This window comes from Podarcis melisellensis, assembly GCF_964234715.1.
Source record: "Podarcis melisellensis genome assembly, chromosome: 16".
Lineage (NCBI taxonomy): Eukaryota > Metazoa > Chordata > Lepidosauria > Squamata > Lacertidae > Podarcis > Podarcis melisellensis.
Window position 1 is genome coordinate 10,917,218 of NC_138533.1, and position 13,730 is coordinate 10,930,947.

At 45.6% G+C, this 13,730-nt stretch overlaps 1 protein-coding gene across 1 annotated transcript in view; it reads left to right on the forward strand.

The window, feature by feature from the left end:
- CNIH2 (cornichon family AMPA receptor auxiliary protein 2) overlaps nt 1–4,534 on the forward strand; it is a 55,443-nt gene extending 50,909 nt beyond the window's left edge. Inside the window, exons 5-6 of the mRNA XM_081892041.1 lie at nt 1,255–1,398; nt 3,252–4,534. Of these exons, the coding sequence (XP_081748167.1) occupies nt 1,255–1,398; nt 3,252–3,279 (172 nt within the window). The 3' untranslated portion in view covers nt 3,280–4,534. The remainder of the gene's footprint in view (nt 1–1,254; nt 1,399–3,251) is intronic.
- Nucleotides 4,535–13,730: the final 9,196 nt, after the last annotated feature.

Genomic DNA, 13,730 nt, shown 5'->3' on the forward strand with positions numbered 1-13,730 from the left:
AGCCTTCCACATGTTGTCGAACTGCAACTCCCTCCAGCCCTCACCGTTGGACATCCTGGCTGGGGGAGACGGGAATTGGAGGCCAACAATATATTGGAGGTTCGTCGTCCCTGGTTTACAGCACTGGGAAGTTGTTTAACACCAGAATCAATTTCTACAGCCGCCAGGAAGACACTCAAATCTTTCACTTCTGTTTTCAATTAACCACAGTTTAGTGTTACCGTACATCCAAACTGTAAACTGTGGTTATTTTTTAACTTAGATTTGTTTGAAACAAGCCAGCTTCAGAGATCATAATTTGAAGCTGGCTTATTTCAAGCAAACCACAGCGACAGTTTGGGCAGTTTCAGACAACACAAGATGAATTGCAATTAATTACAAATGTAAACTGTAGCCGATATATAACTTACGTTAAAAGGAAGGAAAGTTGACTTTTTCGTTTTTTGAAATATAGCACCTGGATTCCACGACTTATTGTGCTGGGTGCTGAACTGAGGTTTGGATGGAATTAAAAACAAAAACACACACACACATATACCATAAAACCTGACACAGGTTTTTAAATTGTGTTAGCTGTGAAACTTGACCTGTTTGCAAAACATAAATAAATAGCTTTAGGGGATCATCTCATTCCCTGCACTGGGACAAATCTGTAAGGATAGTTAGATTATAGTCTATTTCTGTACATCTCTGTAGGTTTGAAGTTGAAGCCCAGGAAATTGATGCTTATAGAAACTTGTGCAGGGGGAGGGGCAGGATGCAGGAAGCAGGAGGGAAAGGAAGATTGCCCTTTGCCAGCAGAAATGAAATATTTAAATTGTACCATTAGACCATACGTGCGCCATGTTTCTGGGTCTGAGATAACAGGAAACTGACATATACCCAGACTCTTAATCCATCTAGCTCACAATTAATCTACTTTGGGGCCCTCCAAGTTGTTGGACTCCAACTTCCATCAGCTCCAGCCAGCATGGTCAACAGTTGAGAATCCCGCAAGGTGACAGGTTTCTCACCCCTAGCCTTGGAGGAAAGGCAGGGTTAATTGTAGTAATAAATAATGCCTTTCCTAACTGATCAGGGAACACCTTTTTTGCATATGTCTTATCAAGAGGTTTTCAGTAAATGAATCTAAGCAATTAATTGGCTCAAATGTAGCAAATCTGCTTTAAGACAACCACCACCTCCACGAGATGGAAATTTAGGGGAGAGATTGGACATTTTCACTCACCTCTTTCCTCCCCACCTGCCCTCCAGGTACTTCCACCGCCCAGCAGATGGCTCAGAAGTGATGTACGACGCCGTCTCCATCATGAATGCCGATATCTTAAACTACTGTCAGAAAGAATCGTGGTGCAAACTGGCCTTTTACCTGGTGTCATTCTTCTATTACCTGTACAGGTGAGCTTTGTGTGGTCAGCTCTGATTTTAGAGAGGTGTTGCCTTGGGGAAACTGGCGGCGGGGGGGCTGCTGCAGACTCATTATGCACAGTAACAATCTGCTGTATAGAGGATCTTTAGAGCACAATCTTTGAGATCCACGGGGCTGCAGATTTAATTGGGCTTTAGTAAAGGCGATCCTGTCTCTCCGTTTCCGTGCAAATCCTTAAAATGAGAAGGTAGCACCAAAGGAGTTCTTATACAATGCTGCTATTTTAGAAATGGATGCTGTTGCTTTGTCCATTTGAAGGGATACATCAGATAATCGCCGCTTCAAAAGCCTTTTCCACAAGCTCCACCCCAGCTTTTAACTTACAGTTCAGAAAAGCCTAATTTCCCCACTGGGGATGAAATAAACTGCTTCCAAGGTCCGCAGCTACCTGAAGAGGACAACGCGGCTACTAAAAATAATTTTTAGGCAGAAATCTAATATTATTTTTATGTCACTGTAAGCAATGTTGTTGTTACTGGTTCAGCTGTGTATAAGAAGAAGCCCAGTGTAGAGGAAATACAGTTTTAAAAAATTCGTTTCTAGTATTTATGGACCACTTTTCACCATAAATAGTCTCTCAGCAGTTTACAGATGAATCAATAAAATAATGCACCAGAGGTCTGGAACCCGTGACCCTCCAAATGTTGTGGGACGCCAAATCCCACCAGCCCCAGCCAGAGTGACCAGAGGTTGGGAATGATGGGAGTTGTAGTCTACAGTCTCCTCACCTCAGCCCTGTCATCTGTCTTCTTAGACAACTGGGGGGGGGGTAGGTTTGAAGTAACAAATTTTACTAGTTATTAACCTGCCCACCCACATGGGTTGGTATTAATCCTTGGTAAAAACCGATGCCCTGTCTAGGGAAGGAACAGGGAGAAGAAGCTCTCTTTCAAACATAAAAAGCTGACTGCCTGGTAGCTTTTAAAATTTTTTTACTTGCCACAGGTAATTAGCATTTTAAATTTTGTTTGCAAGTCTGCACTTAAATGGAATTTCTTTTTGTAAGTGTGGAGAAGTCATTTTAGTTGCGATAGCTCCTGGAAGGAGCTATTTGTTATGTTTAATTCTTTTTCTTTTCTTTTTTAACTTTTAAAACTTTAATAAATATTATTTTTTTAAAAAAGGAAACAGATAGCCCTTCCGTCCTGTAATTCGTGGGTAGGGAAACCTCTGGCTTGAGGGCCAGATGTGGCCCTCCAAGCATCTCGGTACTCCCCCCTCCACATTCTCCTACCCTCCCTGCTTTGAAACCTCCCTTGGTGTTTCTGCCTGGCTGGAATATGGCATTGAATCTGGATTATGCCTCTTGCTTGTTTGCATGGATGGATGAAGGATAGAGAGGGAATGAAAAAGTATTCCCCAGCCCTGCTTTAATTACTAAATGGGAAGGGATCGAGGTAGCTCCATGCTCCTTATAAATCCTTTTTTTAAATCCTTTTTGTTGATTTTCCAATAAAAAACATCCAATTAAATATCCAATCACAATACTTCAATTAAAAAATAAAAAACTAAAATAAAAAAGATCAAATTATAGTCCAAATTGTATTTATTAATTTCTTGGGGCTCCCCACGGTTTGGATCTCTGGAGCATATCTCCACATCTTAGTCCTGCTTCTCCTTGTTGTATCCATATTTTCCACATCTTGATATTAACGCTTGGTAATTTTTGCTCCTTACTAATCCTAATGCGTAGTTTTTTTCTTAGCTACTATTATTATGAGGTTGGTGGGGGGGAACCTGTGATCTTTGCTTAGTCCTGACTTTGGTGACGGCTTCCTTCCTTTCTCTCCTTCCTTTCTCGCTCCACGTTCCTGCTTTCCAGTATGGTTTATACGCTGGTGAGTTTCTAACAGACACCCTTTGCAGGGTGGGGGACGCCCACCTCACCTGGACTACGAAGTTAACGTGCCAAGACTGTGTGGCGGGGTGGGACGGACCCATGCCAGGCCCAAGGGCCCCCCACTCCACTCCCATGTCCGAAGCCAATTCACGCTGCAAGACTGTCCTTTTCCTGGCTGCCTTGGACAATGATACTCTGCTGCCTCATACCGGATAGGGGGGCCTGCCGTACCACCACCACCACCAAACCCCCCAGCCCCAGAAATAACGACCGCCGGCTCTATATTTTGGAAAAGGAAGCCGGAGCCGGCCTCTCCGCCGATGGACCTCCCCGTTGCAAGGAGCTCATTGAGGGAGGGCCGCAGCCGGAATGGAGTTTTCTGTTGAGGGGTCCAGACCGTATTGGGGTGCAGGGCACTATGTGTAAAGCAGAATTAGGGTCTCTCTCCAGCTGCATTTATCTCCAGCTCTTGCTGGACGGGGAACCTTTTGTGTGTATGTGTGTGTTCTTCTACTGCTTTGGGATATTTATATATTAAAAAAAATAAATCTGGGGAGAAGGTCTTGTGTGTGGTTCACCCCACTCCCCAACTTCTTTCCACGGCCCCAGCTCCTGGGGAGGTTTTTCCTCGAGATATAGTTGAATGTCGCGTCCCCCCGCCTTATTTTTTGGGTAGGTTTGGTGACGGTAACAACTTCTCCACAGTGGAAGGAAGGAGAAGGGCTGGAGAGGCGTGGGAAAGCCTCAGCAAAACCACAGTGGCAAAGTTGGGCGGCCATTTTGTCACCCTTGCTAGCGGAGGAGATTCGGGGAGGGGGTTCGGAAGGGGAAGCCCCACCTCCCCAATTCTTCTGCTTTTGTTTCCCCTCCTCTTGCTCCAACAAGAGCAATCAGTCTGCTATGGGAAGCGTGTATTCAGCAAGCGCAGTTTCCCTTTTCTTCTCCTTTATTTCCTTCTGAATTGAATTGCTGAATGTTGTCAGGTGGGGAAGGGATGCTGTGACTGGAAGTCGTGGAGGCACTCTGTTGTCATGGCAACTCGCGGGCCTATCTTCCCCGCTGGCGCTTTTCCTTTTTGGTACAAACTCCTGGCTTTTCTGGGAGGGGAGTGAGAGGCCTCCCTTTTCATGGGAGATGGACCCTGGTTTTATTTTATTTTTTGGTAGGGTAAGAAATTGCTCCCTGCCTGAAACGCTTGAGCTTCTGCAAGCCAGTGTTGACAATACTGAGCTAGATGGATGGTGGTCTAATTCAGTCTAAGGCAGCATCTTGGGTTCTTTTTTAAAATCAGGCCTTTAGCTAGAACCATGAGGACTGGAATCTTCCTTTATTTTTAGGGGATAGGGCCAAAACTCACATATCCCACAAGTGTCCCGGGAAAAACCGAGAAAGTGGCGGACATTTTGGTTGGTGTGATTTTGTGACACAGTTTCTCCCCTGAAAACGTGTGGAACCACAGTGCGAAATGTGTGCAAGATCACAGCAACCCCAATGGCTGCCATGTTCTCGTGATTAAAAAAAAACCAGCCAAAATCCTGGATTTTGGCTTCATGGTGTTGGAGGGTATGAACTCAGTGGCATAACATCTGCCTTGCATGCAGAAGGTTCTGCCACCACTTGCCCCTAAAGGCAGATGTTGATAAATCCAAAATAAGAACCTATATAAGAAAAAAATAGCCCTGCTGGGGCAGACCCCACGTTCTTCTTAATCCAGCGTCCCAAACTGTGGCTAGCCAGATGCTTTATGGGAAGCAGGGCTGGAAAGGAAAGGGCCTTCTCATGTTGCTTGCCCTCAGCTTATGCTAACTGCCCCTTAACATGGAGGCTCTATTACCTATCCTAGCTGACAGCTGTTGATAGACTTATACCCCCAACCCCTTCAAGAATGTGCCTCATCCTTTTCTAAAAGCCATCTGAAGAGAAAGCCCATGTGAGCCAGGAAGGACCATAACTCAGTGGGAGAGCATCTACTTTGCATGCAGAAAGTCTCAGGTTTGAGCCCTGGCAGCTCCAGGTAAGGCTCAGCTGCTACCAGTCAGTGTGGACAACACTAAGCTAAGATGAACCCATGGTTCGGCTTCCTCTGTTCCTAAAGGCCCTCACTGTGTCTTGAATTGAAAATCAATTCGGCATTTTTTTAAACAAGCCTTTTGAATGTTTGTTTTTGTTTATTGCGCTTGAGACTCCACTTTGCAATAAAAACGGCTTACAAACAGTAAAATCCTCATCCAAAACTTAACTGATCCACTGCAGTAAAATCAGATAAGTGGCTGGGTACAAATAATAAAATTATTGTTATGATGATGATTAGGAGTCAGTTTAAAAGAAGTGTAATTAAATGAAAAATACAGATTAAAGCAGTAAGCAGCAGAGAAAAATCAGCCCAGTAGTCCTCAGCACTTATTTGAGTGAAAAAAAGGGGGGGGCTGCCTATTGATAGGGCCAAAACTCACATATCCCACAAGTGTTCCGGGGAAAACAGGGACATCCAGTTTTTTAATCTGGAGAAAGTGGCAGCCAGTTTGGTTGGCGCAATTTTGCGACACAATTTCTCCCCCGAAAATGTGTGGAACCACAGTGTGAAATGTGTGGAAGATCAATGATATCCAGATATTATTTTTTGTAAAATACCTAAATCTTTTAATGAATAATCATTTAAACCAGGCTTTTCCCTGGTTTTTAATACCCTAGTCCTTGAAGCTGTTTTTCTACCCTAAAAATTCCATATAAAAAAAAAATAGTCACCCTTAGGCACTACTGAAATTATTGAGATTTATACACAAATAATTTCTTCTGGATTGAGGTCTGAACATGGTAATTATTCTTACTCTTACCTCTTAGTCTAAGACGCACACGCACAAAATTTATATATATTGTGTGTGTGTGTGTGTGTGTGTGTGTGTTTACACACACACACACGTATGGAAAATATTTTTCCCTCAGACAAGTAATGATATTTGTAATCACCGAGAGGTGGAAATAGCAGAACCAAAGCTGGGTGTTACATCGTCTGCCAGGCCAGTTTGCTGCTCAGCCCAGAGGTACTGCAATACACCATCTTATTTATTTTTTTCATTAACAAATTGCATACTGCTTGATTGTAAAAAAAAAAGAAAAAAAACTTCAAAAGCAGTTTAGAGAAAGAAGAAAACAATAAAATGCTTAGCAAAAAAATAAAATAAAAACCTTTTCAAACAAATTATTGAAAATCAACAATGAGATAAAAACCAGATTAAAGGTCAACATTTCTACACATCTGGTTAGGCTTGCCTAAACAAAAACGTTTTTAGCAGGTGCTCAAAAGGTGCCTGCCTGGATGCTAATAGGCAGAGAATTCCAAAGCTGGCACACTTAAATACCGACTTCATACAAGTGTGGAATGAGCATTATGTGGCACATTTGGAGCTGTCAAGTGGGCATATATGGGGCAAGGCCACCTTGCAAGTAATTTTGATGGACTGATTCAATTTCTTACCCATCCTTCGCCCTCAGTAAGGTCCCAGGGGCAGGTTACAGCAATACAATTGTAAAAAACAAACAAACAAACAAACAGATAAAGCGGTTAACAATCAAAACTGTTCCCAATAGAGCAGAAGAGATGAAATCCAACAAAATGAAATTTAATTTAGCCTTTAACTGCTAGAGGCCGGGGTACAGAGGTGCCTCTCCTACATACGGCAGAAGCTGTGCAGTGCCAATGGCATATACACACACCTCTCTGTGCAGAGGGAGGCCCAGCCATCCAGGGAGCTGTCACAGAGCAAGCCCTCTCTCAAGAAGTCATTTCCTGAACTGCCGAAATAGCCTCCCCTGTCCCGTCCCCCGTCCCCACCGGTAGATCTGTACACCCAAGAAAGTTGGTAGGGGTGGAAACGGCCTTTCAAGTCCATATATTTATGTGTGAGTTTTGATTACTGATCTGGATACCCTCTCCATCAAATCCCACGTAAATTTCTCTCTTTCTCTTTCTCTCTTGTGTGTGAGAAAGAGTGAAGGCTGTGAAAGACACTCTGTGCGTTCTCAGAGGCTCCTCCTGCCGGCATTATTTACAGCACATGGAAACTTGGATGGAAGTCCTGGGCTTAGGTGTTGCCGATTTGGCAGTTTTTTAATAAAAAAAAAATCTTAAAAAAACCAACAAAACCCAAAACCTGGCCCGGCCTGCTCCTGTGATTTTTATTTATTTATTTATTTATCGAACACCTGCTTGACCTTCAGAAACCAGCAGGGAATGTGTTCCAGAACATGTTGATGAGTATTATCATTTCTTAACATTTGTAGTTCAAGTTGGGTTTTCGGAGCAGTTGTCCCTTAATTAAGTTGACCACCCTTTCTTGGGACCTGGTTAATTTTTGTGTGTGTGATATAACCCTGTGACAACCTGCTTTCTATTTGGGTTTTCTTGCCTTGACGGTGTCCTCTTAGCTCGTTAGGGGAGAAATGTTTTTGTCTGGATCCGGCCTGCTTATGATGCGTCCAGTTTAGGGGTGGTCAAAACAGAAACAAATGGGACAGACAGCAATTGAAATCTGGAAAGTCTGGTCCTAGAGGATTTGGGGGTGGTGGTGGGAACAGTCACCTCACCGTGGTACTATTGATTCCTAAGCCCCTTCCCTTCCTTGCGCTCTTTTATAAACCTGACGACCCCCCCCTCCCCAGGGGACTGTTGTATAAAGAAATTCTGTTGGAAATAAAAAAAGAAACGATTTGACTGTGGCTGGTGAATAGTCCCATTATCCTGATATATTGGGGGTGGGGGCTCATACACACATTTCCCTCCCAGGGTTAGAAACTCATAAATATAAGCTAAGCGCCAAATGGTTTCTTAAACCAAGGTTACAGTCGCCAAAGCGGAATGTTTAGTTGGCATTTGGGGGCAAGCAAGATGGGACGCAGGTGGCGCTGTGGGTTAAACCACAGAGCCTAGGACTTGCCGATCAGAAGGTTGGCGGTTCGAATCCCCGTGATGGGGTGAGCACCCGTTGCTCGGTCCCTGCTCCTGCCAACCTAGCAGTTCGAAAGCACGTCAAAGTGCAAGTAGATCAATATGTACCACTCCGGCGGGAAGGTAAACGGTGTTTCCGTGCGCTGCTCTGGTTTGCCAGAAGCGGCTTAGTCATGCTGGCCACATGACCTGGAAGCTGTACACCGGCTCCCTTGGCCAATAAAGCAAGATAAGCGCCGCAACCCCAGTCGGCCACGACTGGACCTAATGGTCAGGGGTCCCTTTACCTTTTTAAGATGGCGCCAAAGTTTTTTTTCCAAATGATGGACTGGCGCATTCTCAGTTAAACATCTGGCTAGTTCAGATGGCAATCTTGAGCTCGGTTAAGAACTTTGAGAATTTAAAAGAAGAAAAGTTCCTTGACCCAGGGACAGTCCACATATATATTAGCCTATTCCGACCTCTTTTTCTTAATGGTGACATGAACCATTCACAATGTAAGAATATTCTTCACAACTGTGAGCAGGGCAGTGGGGTGGGGTATGTGAAGCGACAACAATTCACTAGCACATTGTTCACTGCCCTTGGCTCAGGCTGCACAGGAAAAGAATTTTGGTTCCTGAAATCCATTTCAATTGTGCAGATAACTGATAGAATTCTACAGGACGGGGTATTAGTGTGAAAGCAGTTCAAGGACCCCCAGACTTCCACCTCCAGATGGTGAAGATGTCAGGCACCTTCCTGGCTGTTGGTCAAGTGCAAAATGTGCCTGGCTAATTTCAAACACTGTTCCCTCCTCTAAAGTGGTTTGCCAACTGACCAGGAAAAGCCAGCCAGCCAGGCCTGCTTGTGTGCAGTGAAAGCACCCACCTGCTTGATCAGTTTTCCACAGCAACCAGCTGTTATATCCAGGCTGGGGAAACTGCAACCCTCCGTCCCCAGGGAGCATGGCGCTGCGAGTTGTAGCCAAGCAACAGCTGAAGGGTCAGAGGTTGCCCATCGCTGCTCTGCAGTTATGTCCCAACTCACAACACCAAATGTGCCGTGCAAGGAAAAGCTAGACCAGGCCAAAGGGGGCCGCATCCTGTTCTCGCAGTGGCCAACCAATGGGAAGCCCGCAAGCGGAAGCCGAGTGCAACAGCCTCTCCCTTCTGCATGCAAAGCATAGTGCCTTACCACCAACCAGTGCGCTTAAATGCTCAGATGCGCTTAAGCTACGTTTCGTTTGGGAGAAAGGATTACAAAGGGAAGGCAAAGGGCTTAATAGAAAAAAAAATTGACTTTTGAGAAGCGATTTGGAAGAAAACAAAGAGGGAAAGACGGAGCCCTGCTGACTCAGACCACAAGGCCTCCCTCTCTAATCCAGCAACACACTTCCTACAGTGGACCGAAACTCCAGAAGGAAACCAGCAGGCAGGACCTTCAGTGCAATCGCCTTCTTCTGCTATTCAACCCTGGTTAGAGGCTGGATGAATTTAAGGCTGTTTGGGACAGAGGGAGGGATCCTTTAGCACCCCAGCTGTTGATGGACTACAACTCCCATCATCTCCCATTGACCAAGCTCACTGCAGCTGGTGGGAATTGCAGTCCAACAACAATTGGAGGACCAAATGTCCCTCACCTGTCCTTTAGGATGTCCTAACACCTGTTTGAGGTGGCCTCATTCACTATGGATCAGGTCCTCCAAGTTGTGGAACTCCAACTCCTATCAACCCCAGCCAGTGTGGCCAATGGTCAGAGATGATGGGAGCTGGAGTACACCAAGACCTGGAAGGCCACAGACTCCCCACCCCATCCCTGCTATAGGGCATTGGAGGCTGTTACTGTTCTCACCCGAGCAATTCACAGATGTATCCCACGGAGCCTGAGCCATCCGCAGCTGGATTCATCTTGAAATAGCAACGCTCTCTCGAAAAGCGGCAGTCCCGGCAAAATTTCCCTCCCCAGAGGAGCTAGTCAACCTGGAAACGTCCTCTGCCTCCTGGCCATTCCTTTTTCTGCAGCGGTGCAGAGGCCTCTTGCTCGATTTGAAACTAATGCACAAATTGATTCCGTCCAGCCAGGTGAGTCCCTCTTCTCCCATGTTCACAGAACCCAGATGCTTTGCCCCAGGGCGGAATAAGTCCCACTGTTCCACACACACAACCCAAACGTGCACCTGGTCTCCTGTGACTAGCAGCTACAATGAAGGACTGCAGCTGTGCCCTTTTGTGTGCAACAGCCTCTCTCTCTGGATGCAGAACAAGGGGGGAAAGGAATTGGTTTTCTGTTAGTTCCACAGACCTGGCATTCAGCAACAATTGGAGAATTAATGGCGAGCTGCGCTGTCGTTTTGCAGCAGCAGTTATTGTGCTGTGAGGTGAGTGGCCCTCAGCCTGTTTTTAAACAGCAAACCTGACTGAGAGACCGTTCCCTAAATAAAAGAAAACACACATATGGTTTTTGTGACCTGCATTGTGACAAGAGGGCAAATGACCAACGGCTCCTGAGGATCTAAGCTTGTAAAGGTGCAGGATCTGTCCCCGAGCATTGCCTCTTCTCGAAAGAATCCTAGGCTGCTGTTTCCCTGCAAAACCCAGTACAGAGTGGGGTCAGCTGTTAGACTGCGTCTGAGAATATTCTGGGGGAGAGGGGTGAAATGCGTATGTGTGTTTTGTATAGGCACAGTTTATAAGAAGTACTGTGAATGGGGTGTCTGCGAGAGGGAGGGAAGACAGGACACATAGAGACGCTATTACACACACAAACATCCGCCCCCACATCCACGAATGTGTGCAGATCTCCACTTGCAGGCTGCAAAAAAATGTAATCTGAAGCCGTTTGAAGGCTGTCAGCAGACCCATCTCTCCATCCTTCCACACTTCCCCTCCCTCTCTCCCTTAACCTTCTGCTTGCGAGGCTAAACATAGCCAGTTCTTTTCAGTCTTCCTTTCTCCTCTTGTTGCTTAGGATTTTTCCCCCTTCTTCTGCCTCAAGCCAAAAGTGTAATTGTGCTCCATGATTTGGTTTCCTTTCGTGATTCATTTTAAACGCTGTGCTAACCGTTCTGCGTCCCCTGCATACATTGGGGACAGATATGCCTTTGTGAGAAGGGGGTGATGTTCTGAACTGGGGAGCAGTGAGGGGGCAGTCGATGGCCACCAAACTGGATGGCTTTAAAAGATTAGACCAATCCATGCATGCCGGTATAGTGGTTAGAGCAGGCATAGGCAAACTCGGCCCTCCAGATGTTTTGAGACTACAATTCCCATCGTCTCTGACCACTGGTCCCGTTAGCTAGGGATGATGGGAGTCGTAGTCCCAAAACATCTGGAGAGCCGAGTTTGCCTATGCCTGGTGTTGGGACTAGGAGAGACCAGGGTTCGAATCCCCCACTCGGCCACGAATGAAGCTCACACTGGGGGTGACCTTGGGCCAGACACTGTCTTTCAGCCTAACCTACTTCAGAGGGTATTTATGGGAGAGAACCATAAGGGGGAAAAATATGGTATGATACAAATGCAATCAGTAATGACAACTATGAACACCAGTTGCTGGAAACCAAAGGAGAGAGTTGTCAATACTCTCTTGTGATTTGGATCCATTGGTTCCGGTCCTGCCCTCTAGGGAGCAGCAGGAAACAATCTTCCTCCATCTTCTAATGTGACAGCCCTTTAGATATTTGAATATGGCTATCGTGTCACCTCCCAGCTTTCTCTTCCCCAGGCTAAACATACCCAGCTCCTTCAACCTTTCCAGCAGGGCTGTCTGTACGCCTGTTGCACCCCTGCCTTCTCTCCCGACTTCATTAGCGATGCCGCAAACGCGCCACCTCTGCCCACACAAGCAATGCCCACCCTCCCTGTTGCTTTCTGCGCTTGTGGACCGAAGAAACAGCCGCTGCGTGAAATCAAAAATTAAAGAGGTTTTGAATTTCTGCCTCGGAGCACCTGGCATTTGAGATGCAAAGGGTGAAGCCCTGGGCCTGGGAGTTAGGAATGGAAGGGAGTGTACGGAAAAGAGGCTTTGCGCAGATTAAATCCTGACACCGCAGTTTCGCATTGCGAGTTATGCAGTCTCCGAAGGGCTGGGTACAAGCACACAGACATCTAAGGCCGCTTTGAAGAAAAGACAGGCCCTTGCAGGTATACATATTCAGGCACGTAGAAAAACACGGACAAGTATTTTTTTGTGTGCATTGTTTTTTTGTGTGCATTGTTGACTTTAGCTTTTAAATGTCTCCAAATATGTGCCTAGTTTCTTTTCAAAGGTTAATTTTGATGTTTTAACTTTTTTTGTAAACCGTTATAAGGTTTTTTTTACAGTTGATACAGAAATTTTGTTACATAACATATAGAAATACATATGTATATGAGATAATGACTTTGGAGGGCCTGAGGTTCCCCACTTCTGCTGTAGAGTGAATACACTCGACACACAAATTATGTCCTAGAGAGTTCTGTGGGGCTTGGTGCTCATTATGCAGTTATTATACCTGCTGACAACGCAAGAAATAAGAAGAGTGAACACTGAAAATCTCCTTAAAAGCTGCGTCCTGCCATGACCCCCTGCAGCAGAGGGCTTTGGCCTCTCACCTTTTTGAATCTCACCTGTGTGAATTGACGGCCAAAGGGAGAGTAGGCAGGGCCCAGCAGCTGCCAGAGAACTTCTTCAACCCCCTCCTGGGAACAGGAAACTGCTCCTCTGTGAAGTTCCCCCGTAATTGCAAACAGTGAACAAAATGTTTTTTTCCCCCTTCACTCCAATAAACGCTCCTTCAGACAAGGCACTGAGAAACAAACATGCGCGCACACAGACATCCCACACACAGCCAAGTACCAAACCAGTCTCTCTGCAGCTGGTCCGTGATGTGTCTGCTGCCGCCTGGCGTCAGAGGTGAGTAACTATTCTAAGCTAAGAGGATAACAGGGAAGTGAAAGTCCACATTCGCTCCACACGTTTAAAAGCACTAGGGTACCACTTAAAACAGCCGTGACTTCCCCCAAAGAATCCTGGGAAATGTAGTTTTTTAAGGGTGCTGAGAGTTGTTATAGACTTGCCTATTCCCCGCTCACAGAGCTACAATTTTCAGAGTAACCCTGGCCATTAAATCACTCTAGGAATTGTGGCCCTGTGAGGAGCTAGGTAGTCTGTGAACAATACTCAGCACTCATCAGGGAAGTTTTTAATGATTGCTTTACTGTGTTTTTAGTATTTTGTTGAGAGCTACCCAGAGTGGCTGGGGCAACCCAGTGAGATGGGTGGGGTATAAATAATAAAATTATTATTATTAATTATTATTATTAACAATCCCCTATTCCTCACAGGGCTACAGTTCCTAGAATGGCTACACAATATATCCCTCCTCCCAGCGGACTCTGGAAATTGTAGCTCTGTGAGGCAAAAAGGGGGGGTCTCCTCACAGCACCCTTAACAAATGAGAGTTCCCAGAATTCTCTGGGGGAAGCCATGACAGTTTAAAATGTTGTCATGCCACTTTATGGTCTGAATGTGCCGTACTAAATCAAGCAAAGCCT